Source organism: Danio rerio, chromosome 23 (assembly GCF_052040795.2).
Source record: "Danio rerio strain M-AB ecotype USA chromosome 23, GRCz13ab, whole genome shotgun sequence".
Taxonomy (NCBI): Eukaryota; Metazoa; Chordata; class Actinopteri; order Cypriniformes; family Danionidae; genus Danio; species Danio rerio.
Genome location: NC_141043.1, coordinates 25,293,695 through 25,314,320, shown reverse-complemented (window position 1 = coordinate 25,314,320; position 20,626 = coordinate 25,293,695). Strand labels below are relative to the sequence as shown.

General features: G+C 34.2%; 1 protein-coding gene across 38 annotated transcripts in view; it reads right to left on the bottom strand.

Moving 5' to 3' along the window:
- Positions 1-20,626, bottom strand: part of rap1gapa (RAP1 GTPase activating protein a) — a 179,958-nt gene that overhangs the window by 108,487 nt on the left and 50,845 nt on the right. For all 38 annotated transcript variants that reach the window (XM_087304897.2, XM_087304899.2, XM_087304911.2 and 35 more), the window contains 1 exon segment: positions 6,480-6,515. Coding sequence is in view for 17 of the 38 variants with exons in the window: in XM_087304885.1 (XP_087161011.1) it covers positions 6,480-6,515 (36 nt within the window). In the remaining 21 variants the exon portion in view is untranslated.

Here is a 20,626-nt window from a genome sequence, read left to right as displayed (position 1 = left end):
ACATTTGATTGCTTTCAAACATCTACTCTGAATGTCAGCCGCCTTCTCGTAGCCCCAGGTCATTCAGAGATTAATGAAAGCAAGTAGCTAAAGTCCACTGAGTTAATGGGGAAAATATACAGCATGTGTATCAGTTGTGCTGCAGGAAGAGAAGAGAGTCTCTCTGGACCTTGAATGGGTTTTGCTGACCTGAGATGGGGTTAGATATAGTGTGTAACCAGCAGCCTGTAATCTGAGTGCTGTATTGTTTGCTAAGTGCTTCCGGATTTAGCGCTGGTCAGGTATTAGGCCAGGATACTGTTGAGAAGGGGAGGACAATATTGTACAGAGTTGCAAAACATGCAGCTGGAGCATTTATTTAGAGAAGGAAGGCTTGGATTGTGAAAGGTTTGGAGTCTGAAGCCATCCCAGTGGGCACCTTGATATCAAAACATCGTCAAAAAAAAAAAAAAAAAAAAAAAGACAAAAATGCTAATCAATTGATGTCAATTTACTACTTTGTCAAAATGACATCAAATTGACATATAACATTGGTGTCAAAAAAACATGTCAAAAACTGCTTACAGGTTTGTCAGTTTGATGTTGTTTTTTACATCAAGGTAGATTACATGCAATGTAGGGATACAAAATCAAGTGTAAATTTGTCATTGGTGATTGAAGCTTTCAAATAAATAAAACTCCTTATTTTATGATCATTTTTTGTGCCGTTATTGTAGTTAATGTCAAATGGACATCAAGGTTTTGACATAAAATTGTTTTGCAATTTTGACATGTTTTTGTTCCCGCTGGGAGAGGATGAAACCTGAAATCAATCTTAAAGGTATAGTTCACTCAAAAATTAAAGTTCTGTCATTATTTACAAACTCTTAAGCGAACTTTGTAAGTGGAAAAACTGAATCAGACCATCTGCAGCGCAAGAATAAAGAACAAGCCTCTTCCATTTAGCCTCCTTACTTTCTCTTTACTTTTACCTTCTTTACCTTTGTGGATGAGGAAACAATGGAAACATACTCCACTGACATACGTTGCCTACATATTTAATTATGTTTGTTAAGCGCAAAGATTTGTTTCAAAACTATTTCTAAAGACTGCTCCACTTTCCAATAAATAAATGAACAATAATAATGAAGTCTGGTCAAAAGTTATATCCAAACACATGTCCTATCCATATGTCCGATATAGTGACGGATAAGTCTCCAAAACCCAAGAGTTGGACAAATCTAAACTTCTTCTTTTTTTTATAACTAATATAAATATGCATAATACATAATACTACTAATAATAATACATTTATAAAAATGCTAATAGCAAGCCCCCCTGGACATGAAATGGTTAAGGTAGTGGTTTTTATATTTATGTAGTAAATAACTATTTTTGTAACATTTTAATCCTTTTTTATATATGTAAAGATATTTGTGTATTGCTGAACATCCTGTGTATATTAAGCGTTTAAACCTGCATAGGCACAAAACTAAAGCACTCTGCGCTGCACTTTAGACCAGCTTTTACTTGTCAATGTCACGGTTTATTTCAGTTATTTCAGCAACGTGCCAAGAATGCGCCTTAACACACCTCCTTTTTGGAACGGAATACCCATGAGTCCACAAAGTGTCGCAAATGGATTTGCTATTTAAACAGGGTGGCACAAAACATTAAAATTAGGGTCCCACTGGTCTGAAAGTAGCAACAAATCAAGCCAAACAAGTCTTGCTCCTTATTGTGCCGGGTGTATGATAGGGCTCAAGGTGTCAAAAACAACTGGACGAAAATTTCAATGGATCAAATTCTCAGTGAAGTTGTGCAGATCAGGGTAAGTACGTGACAATTTTGGTTTTTGAGTAAACAATTCCCAATTTTAATGAAAATGCAAGTTCTTTAGATATTTATTATGTGTTATGTGTTATTAACAGTTTAATAACAGTGTACTTTAGCCTTATTTACTGTATTTCATGTATTATTACTCTGAATGAATTCTAGCTTTAATTCTTTTCAGTTTTTGTTATCATAATTTGCATTTTAGCTTAAAATTGATTAAGTTAGATGGGTATTTACATGTTACAGTTTTGTTTCCTTCATATTGACCTTATTCTAAAATGCGGAAGTGCGCCTGTTTTCGCGATTGTCTTAGAACTTCCGTTTCAGTCGCCGATGGGAGAAATGACAAGGAATAATAAACGGCAAAAAACGGTCAAACTACTTGCTCTACAAACAAATGTTTGCATGACTATACAGACCAAGTAGAAAAATATAACAAGGAATTATCAGTTTACAACATCAAACAGCGAAACGAGCAGTTTTTTAATGTCTAAAAATGAATGGAAGTGAATGAGACCGGAAGTCTCGTGCTAAAAATATTCAAATGGCAGCGCCCGCTCGTCTGTGGAGAATAAGGTCAATAGTGCAAATCTAATCTAATGGGTATATTGTATTTTAGCTTTACTTCAGTTAAAATAAGTTTCAACTGGACTGATTTTCAGTTGTTTCAGTTGTAACACTGATTGCTAGTCAGAGGAAACCACAAAAAATGCACATCTAAAATGTACATGGTCTCTTCTGGGAATATAAAACATTGATGACTCATCCTGCACTATTCAGCTATTCATCCAATCAGATCCTCTTTTTAGTACAAATGCCCCTGACACAATACCACATGCGTAGCACCTACAGTAGCAATTATCAAGACTGTGAACAAATTAAGATATCTGGCTTTGAAGAAAAGAGAATTTCTTTAATATGTCCACCCGGTCCAGACTTAGAAAATACATCAATGAAAACGATGCCAGCCAGACAATTTGATTCCATCTTTAAGCTAATGCTGCACGTAATGACAGTGACCTAGATTGCTCTTATGATCCAAAGAGAGAGAAATGTGAGAATGTGAGAGAGATAGGCGAAAGCACGAGTAAAAGAGACAGAGAGATAAAGATGCCTTATCAACAGATAAAAGTGTCTTGATTCACACTCAGCAGGCAGCACCATTCCTCTAATGCAGCATCATTGTAGAATATTGAAGCCTTTCTGCTGGATTGCTCACAGATTACCTTGCGACGCTAAGCAAGGTGCCTTCATTAAAGCAAACCAATCTAAATCCTTTCATGCTAATGTATGCCATGTCCAAGAGCACAATCCACACGTAATGACCACTAAACAAACACTCGCAGCACCGCTACCGCAAAATTTACATTCTTTTCATATTCAGATCAGCTATTGAAAGACCATCGCGAATTCAAACTCACCAGAACTTCTTCGGCCTCCTGATTCGAAAGGGAGAGCAAGGCATTGTGGATCTGCCAGACTAATTGAGATCCGTCTTCCTTACAGAAGGCTTCAGACAGCCACTTGGCAAAGGCCTACAGACACGGCCTAATTCTGGATCACAGTGTAGGTCCTGTTTTTCTCTGACAAGCTAATGAGTCTTCAATCCTGAAGTATCTTCTTTTTCTCAGACTCAATCAAAGAATCCAAATAAAAATTATACACTCCTATCTTGCATATCTTTTTGAATAATTATCACCATATCCTCACAATTTTTCTAGACTTATGAGTCCAGATGTTGAAAGACAACATGTTTTGAATCAAAGTCAGAAAAACATACACAAACTGTAACTCCAGCAATGCAGTGACTGTCCGAGTACCATCATAAAAATGTGGCCAAAGCGTGATGTTAAATTCTTCAATTGCCATCAAAACACTGTTCCATGAATCTGAAAATCTCTCCTTGATTGCTCTGTGCCTTGCGGTGAAGAAGGATGGACGTAGTAGGTCTCTGTTTCAGCAGGCAGTTTGCTGAAGAGGCATAGACTGATGGAGGCAGGTCCTGAGGTTACACATTGAGGGACGGATGCCGTCGGAGCAGGGAATCTGGATTATCCTGTGGGTTGGTTAGGACTGACCTTCAGGCTGCTGTCCATCTGTGCCTGGCATCCCGAGCAGGCCTTTACAACACACACACACAGACTCAGCCTCACAGACCGGGGCGTGAGAGTGTCGCATGTGCACCTCACCCTCTCTGTCCTGCCAGCACTGCAGAGCTGTCTGCTGTCGCTGTGGCAACAAGGCAGCAGGTCTGCGGCGTGTCCTCTGTGATCCGGACTGCTCTCATCCCAAAACCACTGACCAGATCCAAAACATTTCATCTGTCTGTCCAAACTCCAGACTGCTTTGTGACACTCCGTGCAACAACAGAGTCAAACAAACCAACTCTATCAGTCTGTCTGTGTCTGTCTATGTCAGTCTATCAAGTTGTCTATCCATCACTTTATCTCATATTCTACATCTCCCTGCTGTCTTCCCATGACTCTGGTAATCCATAAAATAAAGTTATACTATATTATTTATTACTATATATTGTATTATTTTACTATATACTAAACTATATTATTATTGCTCCTGCAATGTTTTGCTGTGCTGTTTAATGGAGAGATTCCACACTCCACACAGAACCTTCTTGCTGTGAGGCGACAGCACTACCTACTGCGCTACTGCATCGCCCAAAATATATAATTATTTGTATATTTCCACATTCCAAAGCTTTTATTCTAATAAGGCTAAGGAAATAAAAGTTCTCAAGGATAAAAAAAGGAAATTAATCGATAGGATCTTATCCTTGCTGTGTTAAACATCTATTGGGAATACATTAATCAAAATGAACAGGAGAGCTATTTTTAATAATTTTAATAATTTTGCCTATCAACCATATAGTTGATCTATCGATTCATCTACATTTAAAAATGTCTGTTTATCCATCTACAAGTCAGTCTATTAATCTTTCTGTGCTGAAATCTTTATATTTTAATTTAGAAACTCACTCACTCATTCATTCATTAATTTTCTTTTTGGCTTAGTCCCTTAAATACAGTTTTTCTCAGTTGCTTTGGTGCATTTCTCACAACACTATTTAAATTTGCACAACAGTTAATGTATTTCTCAAAACAGCCATTTGTGCACATCATAGTGGCAGTTTCTCATTCCTTCCAACACATTGCAAATGCTTTGGACATGCATCAATTGCTTTCATAAAACTGTGTTGTTTTATAACATTATCATTTGCTTATGTCATGACAGGCAAAATTAACTTAACTTGCTGAATTGTCATTCCATATAAAACTAATAGTCCTCATTTTATAACTTGAGTCATTACAGTACATCCAAAAATGTTGAACTAGTTGTCAAAATGTCAAGCTAATTTTATTCTTTTTTTTTTTTTGAAAATGTCTTCTAAATTAAACAATTTCATAAATGATTTAAAGATCTGTGTATGCTGTAGGTTCAGTTCCAATATGTACTGCAATATTGTTTACAGTTGTGCACAGCTCTACCCAAAGGAAGTTTCTGTTTGTTTTAAATAAGGGTGTATGTATTAGTTTGCACAATGCTGTGAATAAATTAGAATTGCAAAGAGCAAATGCAGTAAACATGTGAAACATATATATTCAGTGTCTTGTACTCAGATACCTCACTAAATACAGTAATATATAACTTTACTGTAGTTTTCAAATGGATGTGTAAATAGTGTGTAGTGCTGTCTTCAGCATTTTCAGGAAGTGTCACCAAAATCTGACTGAAGTAAACTGTCATAATGAAAACATGACAAAGCCATTTGACTATCTTGTTCATAAACAATGGTATCAGGAGTTTTCATCTTGATGACACTGACACTTTGATTTACATGAATACTTGCTTTTGAGGAATGAGCTATCCATTTTAAGCATGTGCCATGCTTTTGCAAGTTATCAACTATGTTTTGCAGTTTGTAATTGTTTTAAGAAATACATTAACTGTTGTGCAAATGTAGATAGTGTTGTGAGAAATGCACCAAAGCCACTGAGAAAAACTGTAACCAGGGGTTGCCTAAGCAGAATGAACAGCCAATTTATCCAGCATATGTTTTACACAGTGAAAGTCCTTCCAGTTGCAACCCATCACTGGGAAACACCCATACTCTCTCATTCACACACATACACTACGGACAATTTAGCTTACTCAATTCACCTACAGCGCTTGTGTTTGGACTGTGGGGAAAACCAAACCGTCTTGCTGTGAGACGACAGCGTATTTTAAAAGTATATTTACATGTTGCAAATAAAAGTTATTTTAATGATTTTTATAAATTTATTCATTTATTTTGTATATCAATACTATATAATACTGGTTCAAACTCAGTAATCAGACCAATTTAAAGTTCATCGTAATTTAACTCTGAATGCTGCAACCCTGCAGCAGTGAACAGAAGAGTTATTTAAATCAGCAGCATAAAATTGCCAATGAGCTAGATATGTGCTACGAAGGAAAACGCAGCTGCAACACTAAAGTGCCTTTGAATGGTTTCCTTCTAAGTCACTTACAGCAGACAGAAAATTGTCTTTCCTCTGTAGCTGTGTCCAGGTTGATACCCTTGAGCAAAACAGCATAAAAGCTTGTGGTTTCTGGAACAGCTCTTTCAGGCTGTGGCTAAGTTAAATGAAAAAGACAGTGCTTACCACAAACTCCTGGCTCTGGAAAATGTCTTGTCAACTCTGAAAGAACAAAAATACAGTTTTAGTTAAAGACAATATCTTGCACCTGTCTTCTCATTACATAGAACAGCTGGTGGTACACATCACTTACGGTGTATCTGGTTTGTGTTAAGTTGAAAATTGTTAAAGATTTAACAACACGGCATTGTGAATAGGTTACTAAAAATATACACTAGGGCTGAGCGATTTGGCCTAAAATCAAAATCTCGATTAATTGAACATTTTAACTCGATTACAATTAATGAATGATTATTTTATTTATTTATTTTATGTATCTGCCCTCATAGTTCACGGACAAGTTTTGTACAGTAAATATGCCCAAATACTACAAGAGATTTCTGAATGAAGGGTGCATTACTTGACTTTAAAATAATTGAAGGAAACACATCTATCTATGATTATTCATTGAACATCAACGTTGAACAACTGAAATTAAGACACACGCTACCTAAAACGAATAATCACATTTTTTTTATACAAAAAGTGAAAATAAATAACTTGCACTTCACTTTTGGAAACAAAATAAATAATTGTTCATATTAAAAGTAGAAAAGAAGCAGAATCTTTTCTAAATAAAATAACTCTTGTATATCCTGGAAAAAATATTCAAGGCGCAGCTTCAAATCAGCATCAATGTACTGCAAAGTAAGACTCAGGTATTGGTCCAAGGTCCTACTTGACCAGAGATCAGATGTGGCGGCAAAGTGGCTGCAGAAGTATTAACCAGCCTTTAAAAAATGTTTAACAGAGAGCAGGGTCACGTGATTCCACATCACTGAAAAAAATGTTGTCGGCAAAATTTTTTTAAAACAATTTATGTGTTGAATTTAAACATACACTTTATTAATGTTTAACTTTATTTGCTTGTTTAAATTCAGCCCAAATAAATTGTTTACAACCACTTAACTTAAAAAAAAGTAAATCCAAGGAATCTTTGAATCATTATTTTGACAGTAGAGAAAGTAATCATAAAAAAATTGTATATAACAAACCTAAAAAATAGTTAACAACACAGTTCTGCATTGTGAATATGTTGCAAAACAGAAAGAAAGAAAGAAATCTCCATATAGAAGTGTTTTAGATTTCCCATTAGCAATAGCCTACTCAGAATGATATTTATTACTGATGTTTTATTCATTTCTGTCCACCATTTCCATGTAGAGTAAAATGGCATTTATTGATTTCCTTTTTCACATGAATAAATAAATGATGTAAGTGATTTGTTTCTGAAGTGGGCAATTTTTCAACATTTGACACCAACATTAAATGCTGTGAAAATCCTATTAAAACAGCGAGCAGTGACAGACAAAATATATTAATATTTAAATAAATTCAGTTTTGCCTTACACTATGTAGCAAATATGGCAACACAAATTTGTGTGGCTCCAAGTGTTCGTGTGGGTTTCCTCTGGGTGCTCCAGTTTCCCACACAAGTCCAAAGACATGCTATATAGGTAAATTGGGTAAGCTAAATTGTCTGTAGTGTATGTGTGTGAATGAGAGTGTTTAGGTGTTTCCCAGTGATGGGCTGCGGCTGGAAGGTCACCCGCTGCGTAAAACATATGCTGGATAAGTTGGCAGTTTATTCCGCTGTAGCAATCCCTGATAAATAAAGGAACTAAGCTGAAGGAAAATGAATGAATGAATGAATGAATGAATGAATGAATGAATGAATGAATGAATGAATGAATGAAATCTGCATGTGGAAAATGTTGATTTAGAAATAATCCTGGCCACCAGCAGATGGAGTTGTGATTCAACACTCACTTGTCAACCTAAGAATTTTACAGTAAAACTGCAATTCTTGCAGATACACACATGATTACACAACTTGGTGTGTAATATTGTACAACAGAAAGCTGAAGAAAACTGTTGTTTAATCAAAACAATCTCAAACATCTTAGTTATTACTCCTCTCAGTTATTCTCTACATGTTTCCCCTGCTGCTGTTTAGATACTCTCATATTTCCAGAGCGGTTTAAGTTCAGTCAGACAGTCTGCAGCTTTATGGCAATCCATCTTTCCAGGAACATCCTGTCATGGATCAAGCGGCATACTATCAGGATTCAAACTACAGACTAACATCTGTGGTATTCCTGACCTAGAGCCAGAAATAGACGCAGAGATGTTCCTCTTCGACACTAAAGCACTAACAGAATGTAAATGGACTGAAAGCATCACTCCTGTGTGTGTGTGTGTGTGTGTGTGTGTGTGTGTGTGTGTGTGTGTGTGTGTGTGTGTGTGTGTGTGTGTGTGTGTGTGCCTTGCTGGCAGCTGGACTTTAAATTCACTATCCCGCTTCACCTCCTCATAGAGGACAATTGGTGTCACGGATGTTGATTTTTCTTTGACAGCCTTTCGTTTCAAATAAGACAGCTGATGTTAAATGCGCCACCCCAGAGTCAAGTACATATTTCCACAAAGGTACAGTGCTAAAATAAACTACATTACCAGGTTATTTATAGTATAACCTCACCTCAGGTCCATACATGTTTGATGTTACTGAGAAAGCAGAGGCAATGTTGGGTTTCAAAAGGAGGGGTCATTGTTTCAAAGTATTTTGTTCTTTGTGAATGTGTGGCTTGATAGTCTTTAAACATCGCTGCACTAGCACTAAAATTAAATACGATACTAACTGCAAAAACTCTTTTTATTTATATTGTAGGGATAAAAAACATCAAATAATTCTTAATGTATTTACGGCAGCTTTATAGTATCATTTTAATTAAACTTCATTTACTTTAATTCTATTAACGTTGTATACTTAATTCTAATTCCAAACTATTAAGCACATCTCTAGTTTGCTTTTGGTATTATTTTGTCTGACTTTGATGAACTAAATAAAAGAAATGTATTTGACTAAAGTTTAAGTATTTTTTTTTAAATGCATGTTTACTGCGAACACTCAAATGAGCACAATCATACAATATTTCAAGACACATTTGAATCTTAGTTATGACCTTAAGTGACATATAATTTACATACTCTATTGTCAGATGTACTAATTATACATGGTACTCAAATTTTGTTAAATTATAAAAAGAAAAGTAGCATTAAACTAAAAAGAATTAAACTAAAAAAAATAATAAAAATGAAAAGACTTTACATCCAGGGTGAGAATGCATGCCATAATATAATTACTTGCAGAATAATCTCAAATGACCATCTTTATTATACATAACACGCAATACTATACAGTAAATATTTACTTTAATTTTCATATTACAAGTCAGTGATTTTTGAATGAAGGGTGAACATTAATGCTGAACAACTGAAATTAAAACACATTTCCTACAAGAAACTCACTTTTTTCCTATAAAAATATAATGAAAATAACGAACTTGCACTTTTGGAAACAAAATTATTTATTTATTATTATTCATTTATTATTATTATTATTATTTATTTTATTATAATTAAAAAAATGTTTAATGTTTTTTTTTTTATTAAAAATGGAAAATCAGCAGTATCTCTTCTAAATAATGCAACTCATGCATATCCTGTAAATAATATTTTAAACAGTGTATTTCTTGAATGCTTTGCAAACAATTTTATTGTAAATAATAATTTTATTGTAATGGAAAATATGCCATCTCAGGGTATTTCTGACACAGCTTCCAATCATTGTCAATGTAGTGCAAACATGCAGTTTTTTTTTTTAAGATGCACAGGTATGCAACCGCACAAAGCCTGCATCATACGCGAGCTCAATGCAGAAGTATAAATCATCCATAGCAGAGCAGGGTCACATGACTCCACACACAGCAGGGAAAACAATTGATAAAAAAAATTAATAACCAAGCCCTAATACGTATCAAACAACATTAGCATATAGTTATCTACCAGTTAAGCTATTCTATTTGTTTATAGCAACAAAATCAGGCTTCTAACTGAAATATAGTCAACACATGTCCTACATTCTAAATCCTTCTTTAAATTAGAAGTGAATTTTTACATTGTGTCTCGATAGTTGCATCTATTCAATTATTTAAGGTTGGTTGCTCCTGCTGTAGCCATTTGTGTGTGTGATTGCTTTTTTTTGGAAGCCATGAAAGCACACATCAGGTATTTCATCACCTTGGAATTATAAGTTTCTATCTGCATTCTGAATGATTCTGAGATATTGAGCTTCAAAGCTGTGTGAAGCATTTTGAGTGTCCAGAAAAGCACTATATAAATTTAAGGAATTATTATTATCTAAAATATACTATAAAAGTATTTTCAGGAAAAGTAGCTAACTTTAAGTGCAACATTATTCATGTGTACTACGACTATGCTATAAACATTTCCTAAAAAAAAAAAAAAAAAAAAAACAGTTTTCGTTCCCCGTTCCATTTCGTTTCTTTTTTATTTACTATTAAAACAGCTACTAAATTAAAAAAGTAAACAAAACTATAAGCCAAATATATGTCAATTGAAATTCTAAGTAGATGTATAGGGCAAAATTGGGCCTTTTTTCTCAGAATAAGTTTACTTTAAGTTATAATTTAGCCATACATGAAAATACAGTTTAAAGCTGGTTCACAAATAGTTCATTTAATACATTTAGTTATTCTATTGTACGAGGTGTCACACATCTGTACTTGATAACACTCGTGATTTCCCATTTAAAATGAATAATAATCAGTCACAAGATAGTAGTTGCAGTTTTCATGATGCCAGGCGGTCTAAAAACAGCAGTGTTTTGTTCATGAGAAAGAGTCTCGCACCAATAATGTCTCACAGCTTCAATTCATTCACAGCTTCATTCTGACTCATAGCTTGTTTTATTTTTTTGTCTGGTATTCTTTGTGTATTACAAAGAGAGACAAAAGGCAGCTTTCTTAATCCAAGTCATTTGCAAAGTCTTATAAAAGATCCATCACTCAGTTAAAGAGAAGCTTTGTTTAACAGCTTCGTTATTAGAACAAAAGTGAAGGCTGATAACAGTTCAGTAGGTTCAGTAATTAACCCACTGAAACCATTTTTTTTTTTCTCTACTGAATGTAGGTGACCCAGAGTACAGCAAAGACCTTGACTCAAATCTGTTGCCTTTAGGCATCAAGCCTAAGGTAAGCAGCATGCACCTTCAATTCACACCTCATTAAAGCTAGTTAATCTATCATATTTTTTCTTTACTGTTGATCAACATCAAAGATGAGGCTATATTAAAAACCAGCAATATGGAAAACTTTCATGCAATAGTCTGCATTTACAGTCTAGATCAAAATTAGAGAACAACCTAAATGTCCTAAATTTTAGAGGTCACTGCTTAGTCCTATTTGAAATCTTCAAAACAGCATATTTCATGGGTTACAGTAGTATATATTCTGAATATAAACACAATCTAAAAAACCCAAATGAGATATCTGAAAAGACCACTAATCATATTTAAAGAACAATTTCAGATTCTACTCAATTAATGGTGTTAATCACGGCTACAGATTTCTTTCTTATTTGACAGACCATACTTAACTGTGAACTATAAATGTCTCCAGTTTCCACTGACTTTGCAGGATAGGAAGCTGTACTAAAGAAAGTGAAGCAGGAGCTGGGTCTGTTACATACTATACATTATATACCATACTATTCTATACTGTATGTATGCAAGTTTATGCAAATGTTTATCATAAGATGGTATTCATTACCCAATAAGCAAGCAATTTACATGAAGAAGAAAACAGATTAAACTGTTCCTTAAAGCTGAAACACCTAAATATTGAAACGGCTAGCCTAGAATCCTGGTCTAAACCTGATTGAAAATCCATGCTGGTTATGGCTAGAAAATCCAGTACAATCAGTGAACTGTGAAAGAGACTGCAAAAGAATAAATTAAGAAAACAGAATGAGAGAGTAGTCGTGTCCTGTGAGTGACTAAATGCCCTTTGAGAGACTAATGAAGTAGCAAGAGACTAGTGCAACTCTCTACTAGCTGGGCTTCCAGCTAACTCTATCAAGCCTCTTCAACTGCTCCAGAATGCAGCAGCACGAGTTGTCTTCAATGAACCTAAACGAGCACATGTCACTCCGCTGCTAGTCCGTTTGCACTGGCTGCCAGTTGCTGCTCGCATCAAATTCAAAACTCTGATGTTTGCCTACAAAGTGACTTCTGGCCTAGCACCTTCTTATCTGCACTCACTTCTGCAGATCTATGTGCCCTCCAGAAACTTGCGTTCTGTGAATGAACGTCGCCTCGTGGTTCCATCCCAAAGAGGGAAAAAATCACTTTCGCGAACGCTCACGCTCAATCTGCCCAGTTGGTGGAATGAACTCCCTAACTGCATCAGAACAGCAGAGTCACTCGCTATTTTCAAGAAACGACTAAAAACTCAACTATTTAGTCTCCACTTCACTTCCTAAGCTGCAATTGCCTCTCTGAATATCACACTAATTGTACAAAAAAAAAAAAAAAAAAAAACTACTAACACTTCCCTTCTTAGACTTTACAGACCTGAAACTTGCCTTTAGTACTTATTCATTGTTGCTCTTAGTTGTGTAAATTGCTTCCTTGTCCTCATTTGTAAGTCGCTTTGGATAAAAGCGTCTGCTAAATGACTAAATGTAAATGTAAATGTAGTGACATCTTATCAGAGACTTGTGACATCCTGTGAGAGACTAGTGGATGTCTGTGAGAGACTAGTTAAGTCCTGTGAGTAGGGCTGGGCGATATGGTAAAAGCACAATCTCAATAGCTGTTTTATAAATAGAATGATAACGATATACATTTCAATATTAGTTGTTAACGCTTCCAGATTTAAAAGAGTATCCCAACAATGATTAAAGCAACAATAATAAGAGAGTCCGTTAAATGGCATAACATATTTTCTGCAGATACATTTTCGGTGGCTGAATTAATATTAACACGTTTAGATTCCCATTGCTGCACATTTCTGCTGTGTGATTGGCTTTTAAATCAGTATACAGTCAAAAAGACCAGAGCTTATTATTGTTATTAACAAAGTTTATAACGATTCGATATAATATCGTTTATCGGTCCAGCCCTACCTGTATTTCATTCAAGGCAAGGGCCTGTACACATTCTACTCATTTTTGACTGCTGTTGACGACTGCGTTCAGAAAATGTATTCATATTTATTTGTGAAAATATCATATTGTATAATTAGGAATGATTTCTGACAAATCATTAACTGAAAACCTACAGTCAAGAATGAGAACCAAAACATGACTCTTATTTTAGTTTTTATGTCTTCATTACTGGGTGTATTAAGTTATTTCAAGCGCACACAAGTATTCTCCACTGCCCTTGAGCAACTAATGAACCCACTAAGTGTTCTATTGATTTTATTATCTTGCTGCTAGCTTTTTATTTTTGCTTTTATCCACAAACCTCAAACAAATCCAAACAATCTGTCTGACAAAGGACACAGACGTCCTATGTTGTAGATTACCAAACATAATTACTGTCAGTCCTGACGTTTGTGCTACGGGGACTCGTAGTCTCTCCAGTTTAATTAGCTTCGCCTCATATCCGCAAATAAACAGTAAAAGCCCCAGTTGCTCAAACAAATAAACGGCACATCACTCAAACAGACACAAGAGATTCAAACTACCCAATCCTGCAGGGAAAAACTTGTGCCATCAACCTGTATGTAAACAATGCCATGACAGATCCATACATTTGACTGTGTGCAATATTCACTGTAAACATCAAACCATGGCTGACAATAAAGGAATGATGATATATCAGAATGGCCCACAGGAGAATCATAAAAATTTATATTTTTCATCCTTGGACTTACATTCACCTCCTTTGTTATTCCTTACAAAGGAGAAATTGAAGCTAGGTGTGGTAAAACTCAAAAGCACAGCCTCGACTGAACAAAATTAGCCACAGGAGACTACGGTTTACCAGCATGAATGATAGACTTAAGTAATTAGCTGGCTAAAATTAACTGAGGTGTATTAAAGGCACTCTAGGCCAAATGTTGGCCTGAATGTGTGAATGATTTTTTGACAGTGCAGTCATTTAAATTAATGCCAATAATCAAAATGAGTTATCTGTGTATATTATTTAATTAAAATGTGAGTCAACAGTTTGTACTGAATTTAATAAATGTATGTTTTTCATTATTGTAGGTTATGGAGGTTAATAAGATTGCTTTTAAATTGCATGCACACCAAGAACAGCAAAAAACATCCATACTGGATGTTATATTAGTAGGTAGCCATACAGAACTGGAGTAAGAGGCCCTGTGAGTCCATAATGCAGAAAAATGCAGAATCAAGTCGTATTTTTTTTTTATTATTTAATTTATTAAAGCAGAATGCTAAATAATTGAGCTAATTTTGTATAAGTAACACATAAGGGAATCTGATTTATGGAAATATATTATGAATATTAAATATGACATAGAAGTTAATATTTGGATTTTACATATATAAAATGTACGTCATATGCAACATACATTTCAAAATAATGCAAATATTTTTGTTTACATATATTTTTTCAATCGATGAAATTACAAATATGTACACAAATATATTTAAGCTATGTGTTTATAAATTAACATAATTTATATATGATGCTTATATATGTGTTAATGTCCAGGGCTTGACATTAGCACCCGCCAACTCGCCAAATCTGTTTAGATTGTAGATTCAGACTGTAGACTGTGGTGGGTTCGATAGCCATTCCCACTAGCCATTTTGGCTGGTTGAAAATAGTTTTTATATTGCCACTGCTGGCTCATCACTAAAGATTAGAACTTTAGTTTGAGAATGTGTGCCAATATGTGTGCAAAATGTGAATCAAGAAGCAGCGCGACTGACAAAAATAACTGTTTACGTGAGTAAAAGAAAGCAGGTGAATAACAAATGAGAGGATCAGGCGCATGAAGAGGCACAGGCAATTCTCGCTCACTGACAAGAGCTTTAGTGTTAGCGTACAGCTGATGTGATGTGCGTCAGTGTATTTTTAATTTATTTTTTGCTTGCACACTCGCAACTGGTGCAATTGGTTCTCTTTGAAATAGACTGGACAAAATTAGATGCTCGTGCATCTACAGTCCTGCTACTTTCCAGAGCTTGAGATTCTTTGTAAGCAGCAGTGGTTGCCGCTTTCACTTTAACCATTCTTTGAACAGATTATTAATGAGCCTAACGTTAATGGTGATCATACTTTTATTATCGCACATGAAATGCTTTTCTTGTGAATTTCTTGCTTACAGTTATTTTTGATAATGGTTTAATTATCACCCTTAACAATAACATTGCTTTATTATAAGATTAACTCTACATGTATGTTTAGTTACTGTAACTGGAGATCTGGGAAATCCAGCCAGGACAGACTACTGTGCATTTTAGATACATGACAATAATTTTTTTAAATGTCAATAATTTTAAGAACATTTTTGTTTAATAAAAAGTATTTGTATACAGCTATATTCTGCTTGTTTTGACACATTATTTAAAATGTGAGTCAAGGTAATATTTTGTTTGGTGTTGGCATAGTATAAAAAGGTACATCCTTAATATTGAGCCCTGAAAAGTCATGTTAAATAAAACTGATTGCAATGCGACACTTTGAAACTACACAATTTTGTGGACATAACACAAAATCTAAATAAAGTAATTTTAGCATGTCAAAGTCAATTGTATACATATAAAATATATTTTCCCAACAACAGAATTGTGGCAAGTGAAAATGGCAAGTGGCTAGTAACATTGGAAAACTACAAGCCACAGCGGCTGGTGATCAAAAAAAGTTAATATTAAGCCCTGATTATAGACCTTTTTCTTCATTGATGCATAGAGGGCGCCATAGTGACCAGCGTCTTCCGGTAGGATGCTTAGAACTTCCGTTTACAGGGCTCACAACTGGTCAATCTTGATCTGAAAATGGTTGTCAATATTGCTTTGAGTGGCTTACGGAGAGTTTTTGTGATCCACAACTTTAATTTTGAAAGGTGTGCATTGAAGCAGTTACACTTCTGTCAGATGAGGTGTAAGCACAAGAGAAAAACTTTCTCCTAGTTTAGTGTCTGCCGTCAGATGCTGAAATACAGCGTCAGTGTTCCCGACCTGTCAGCTGTTATATTGTACTCAGCACACACAGACGCAAAAGATCACTGCATTATAGAGTAACCCATATTACTAGCATGAAACTTAACAGGTATGTAACGAAGCCATGCAATTTCCAAAAAATAAAAGTATGGTACCGATACTCTGCTGGCTGATTTGCATGTTAATTCTAATTGGAAGCAGTTTATGTTTCATTTAGTTTGTATTGTGTAGTATTTACCATGGTATGTCTCTTTCCGTCATTTCAAAATGGCCTTATTTTTACTTTGTGCCAATATTTCAATCAATGTGTTAGTGGGGCAGTACGTGTGTGTATCAAACATTTTGGTGAATTACATTTGTTTGGGTGGGTTCTATACTGTATATGTAAAAAAAAAAAAAAAAGATACATTGATCACTTTAGCGATGACGAGGCTCCAATTAAATGGCAGAAGATTCCGTTTAATGGTAAAATTAAAATGATTATTTTGAAACCTATTAGATCACATTATTTAAATAAACAGTCTTAAATAAACAGGGGGTGGTGCTGATCAACCGCAGTTATAGTTCAAAGACTTTAAAAGCAAGTAAACAGATTAAAATTATTGTTTTAAAGTTATCCTAATGTGACAGTTTATATGCATCAAGCTGCCAAATGGAAGTTTTTAGCATCCTCCTTATGCATACACGCAAACATAATGGGTAATTTTGCGTTCAAACAAAAAGGTCTATATCTAATATATTTTTATTATAATATGGGAAATTAAAAGCTGTGGTGTACCTCTCCAAATTTCAATAAAGACTATCATAAAAATATATGAATATTAACCTGACATAAATCAATTAGTTAACACAAAATTTGATTTCAATTTAATTCAGTCATTCATTTTCTTGTCGGCTTAGTCCCTTTATTAATCCGTGGTCACCACAGTGGAATGAACCGCTTATCCAGCAAGTTTTTTACACAGCGGATGCCCTTCCAGCCGCAACCCATCTCTGGGAAATTCAATTTAATTAAGAAAATAATTAATAATAAATTAATATTTTGTTTATTTTTGGCTCAAATTGTTAAAAGATGTGTGTATGACAGTACGAATTGACATAAACAAAGCATTACAATTTCATAGGGCCCTAGAGTAAGAATGTATTATTCATCATTTAGATTCAGAGCATAAACCAGAGGGTTTTCGGAGCTTGATGGAGAGCCTGTGGCCTTTACTGTCAGTGTCCTCTGATTTAATGTGATAATGTACTATTGCTGCCCTCAAACATCTGCAGGCACATACAATATGAAACGCACAGGTTGTGTTAGCTTAGATTTATCACACTGCAATAAAATGGGCACAGTCTGAGATACAGAGAAGACTGTCAATATTTGAGACTAGAGAGGATGCTTTATTGAAAACGACTTTGAGAATCAGATGTCAAAGCTGACTTGGCTCTAACACAAGCCTGTCTAAGCATCTGATCCCTCTGGTAGGGCGTCATAAATCATGTCTCATGCAGAGCACAACAATCCTGCTGGATGTCATTTATAATTTAGAAATGTACATTCACAAGCATCCTCCGCTTATGCTTCAATTCATCTCAAAAGAAATGAGAATCTTCAAAAAAATAATCAATAAATGAAAATATAATGAGTATTATTTCTCCCATCCGTGGACCAAGATCACGGCAGAGATTTATCATCACAATTCTACTAATGGCAAGGGAGAAGAGATGGTTTATTAAATAGATAAACAAATAAACTACTTTAATTAAAAGAAAGAAAGAAAGAAAGAAAGAAAGAAAGAAAGAAAGAAAGAAAGAAAGAAAGAAAGAAAGAAAGAAAGAAAGAAAGAAAGAAAACAAGAAAGAAAGAAAGAAAGAAAAGGTGTCTGACTCGTGTCTGACTGATCGTTTTGGAGAAATTAAGTGCAAATAAATTACAATTAAAATACTATTATAAAAAAAATTAATTGAAAAAATGCTACTCACTTTGAATATTTTTGAAATAAATAAAATAAATACATGCATAAATACTTGCATAATAACTTCAAATTGAAACTAAAATAATTCAACTTAACTAAAAAAAATAAATAACTAATTTAAATTCTGTCAGCATTGCAAAATTACTTGTTTTGGATAACATATGAATAAATGGATGGATAATTTAACGAATAAATAAATAATATAAACTAATTATTTAATGTATTATTTTAATCAATCTAAACTAACCAATAGACTAAATAAATAAATACAAATACATCTGAGTGACTGGAAAAAAGTAAAGTCACTTTGGTTTTGCAGAATATGGATAAACAGGAAAAATAAAAATGAACTAACTTTTAAACCAACTAAATAAATAAACAATCTGCAACTAGAAAAGGCAGAGTAGCTTTGATCATGTTTGAGAATGGTTGGATAATTAAATACTGTAAATTAATGTCACATTTAAATAACACCACATGGTTTAAGCGACTCATATCAGATTGGATCACAAATTCGATTTGTGTTGGGACAACATGAGGGAATTCAGTTCACTAGTTTTTACAAATTTAAGTTGATTGAACATACTGTAAAACAATTGAGTTGTCCAAAAAAACTCAAGAACTCAAGTGTTGTTTTAGCCAATTTTAAATAACATCATGTTTTTGAGTGCACAAGGAAATGTAACTGTTTTGTCAGTTTAGTGGCTAAATTATACGAATTCATAAGAGTTCTCCAAATCTCACTCCAAAACCCACCCATCATTGGAGGATGAACAAATCATACTACACTGTACAAATGAGATTCTACAGATTCACTCAAATTAGCCACTAAATAAAAAAGTCAGGAATCAGTCTCATTCATACGTGGAAATAAACTGATATGAATCAGACATGTGCATTTGCATGTACCTTGTGAAAAATAAGATAGTCCAGTCAAATTTAGCTGTATGTCATTGAAAAAGTGATTGAGTCAACATAACCCACAATCACTGCTCGTTTCAGTGGCGTAGAAAAGAATAAAGGCTTTTTTCTGCATTATAAGACCAATATTTCCCTGACATTTAGGGATCTGGCAGAAAACAAATAGCTTCCATTGTAAATCATGCCTTTTTATTTTAACGTACAATCTAAGCTATTCAGGATCAGTTTGAGTTGAGCAAAGTGTAAATGTACAGTAGTCACTTTTAATAGAATCTGTAAGCTGGTCATCCAAAAAATAACTGGATATTGCCAAAAAATCAGGATGGGTATCACATCTTCCAGTGTAACTGTGCGCTTGCTTGCTTGCTTGCTAGCTAGCTAAATAACCAACTGACTAACTAACTAACTAACTAACTAACTAACTAACTAACTAACTACTGTAACTGACTACTGTAACTAACTAATAACTAACTTGCTCACTCACTCACTCACTCGCTTGTTTACTTACTTACTATTTCATCACAGGGATCTCTGTAATATGAACACACTTTGATAGTATGATCAAACGTTAGTGCCTTTCTATTTTCTTGACACTTCTCTTTCACACTGATGTTTTCATAAGTGTTATTTTGGCCTTACCCACTTGAGTGATTTCCTGACCCTGACCTCTTCTGTGGGTCATGGATCAGTGGCCTTGTGCACAGAAACACAATGCTTGATGCACACTTAACTGCTTAAAACCTGACTAAATTAACAAAAAACTAGCAAACTAAACTCGGGACAGGTTCAGTATGCTTCCCTAAATTTAGTCAACTCAGTTATTTATATAACAAAAGGTGAATTCAATCTGAAAACAATTCTTTACTTTATTAAAATGCTAAAAAAAAAAAAAAAAAAAATATATATATATATATATATATATATATATATATATATATATATATATATATATATATATATAATTGCTATTTTAAGAATTGTTCACTGAATGATTCTTTGAGGAACCAAAAATGGTTCTACTATGGCTTCACTTTGAAACATTTTGGAGTGTAATCTAAACAAATATAGACCACAAATGTGTTGTAAATTTTTATGTGCTATAAATATATGTTGAAGGAGATATATACATACATGATTTTTTGTTGTTATAATAATAATAATAATAATAATAATAATAATAATAATAATAATAATAATTTCTTACATTTATATAGCGCTTTT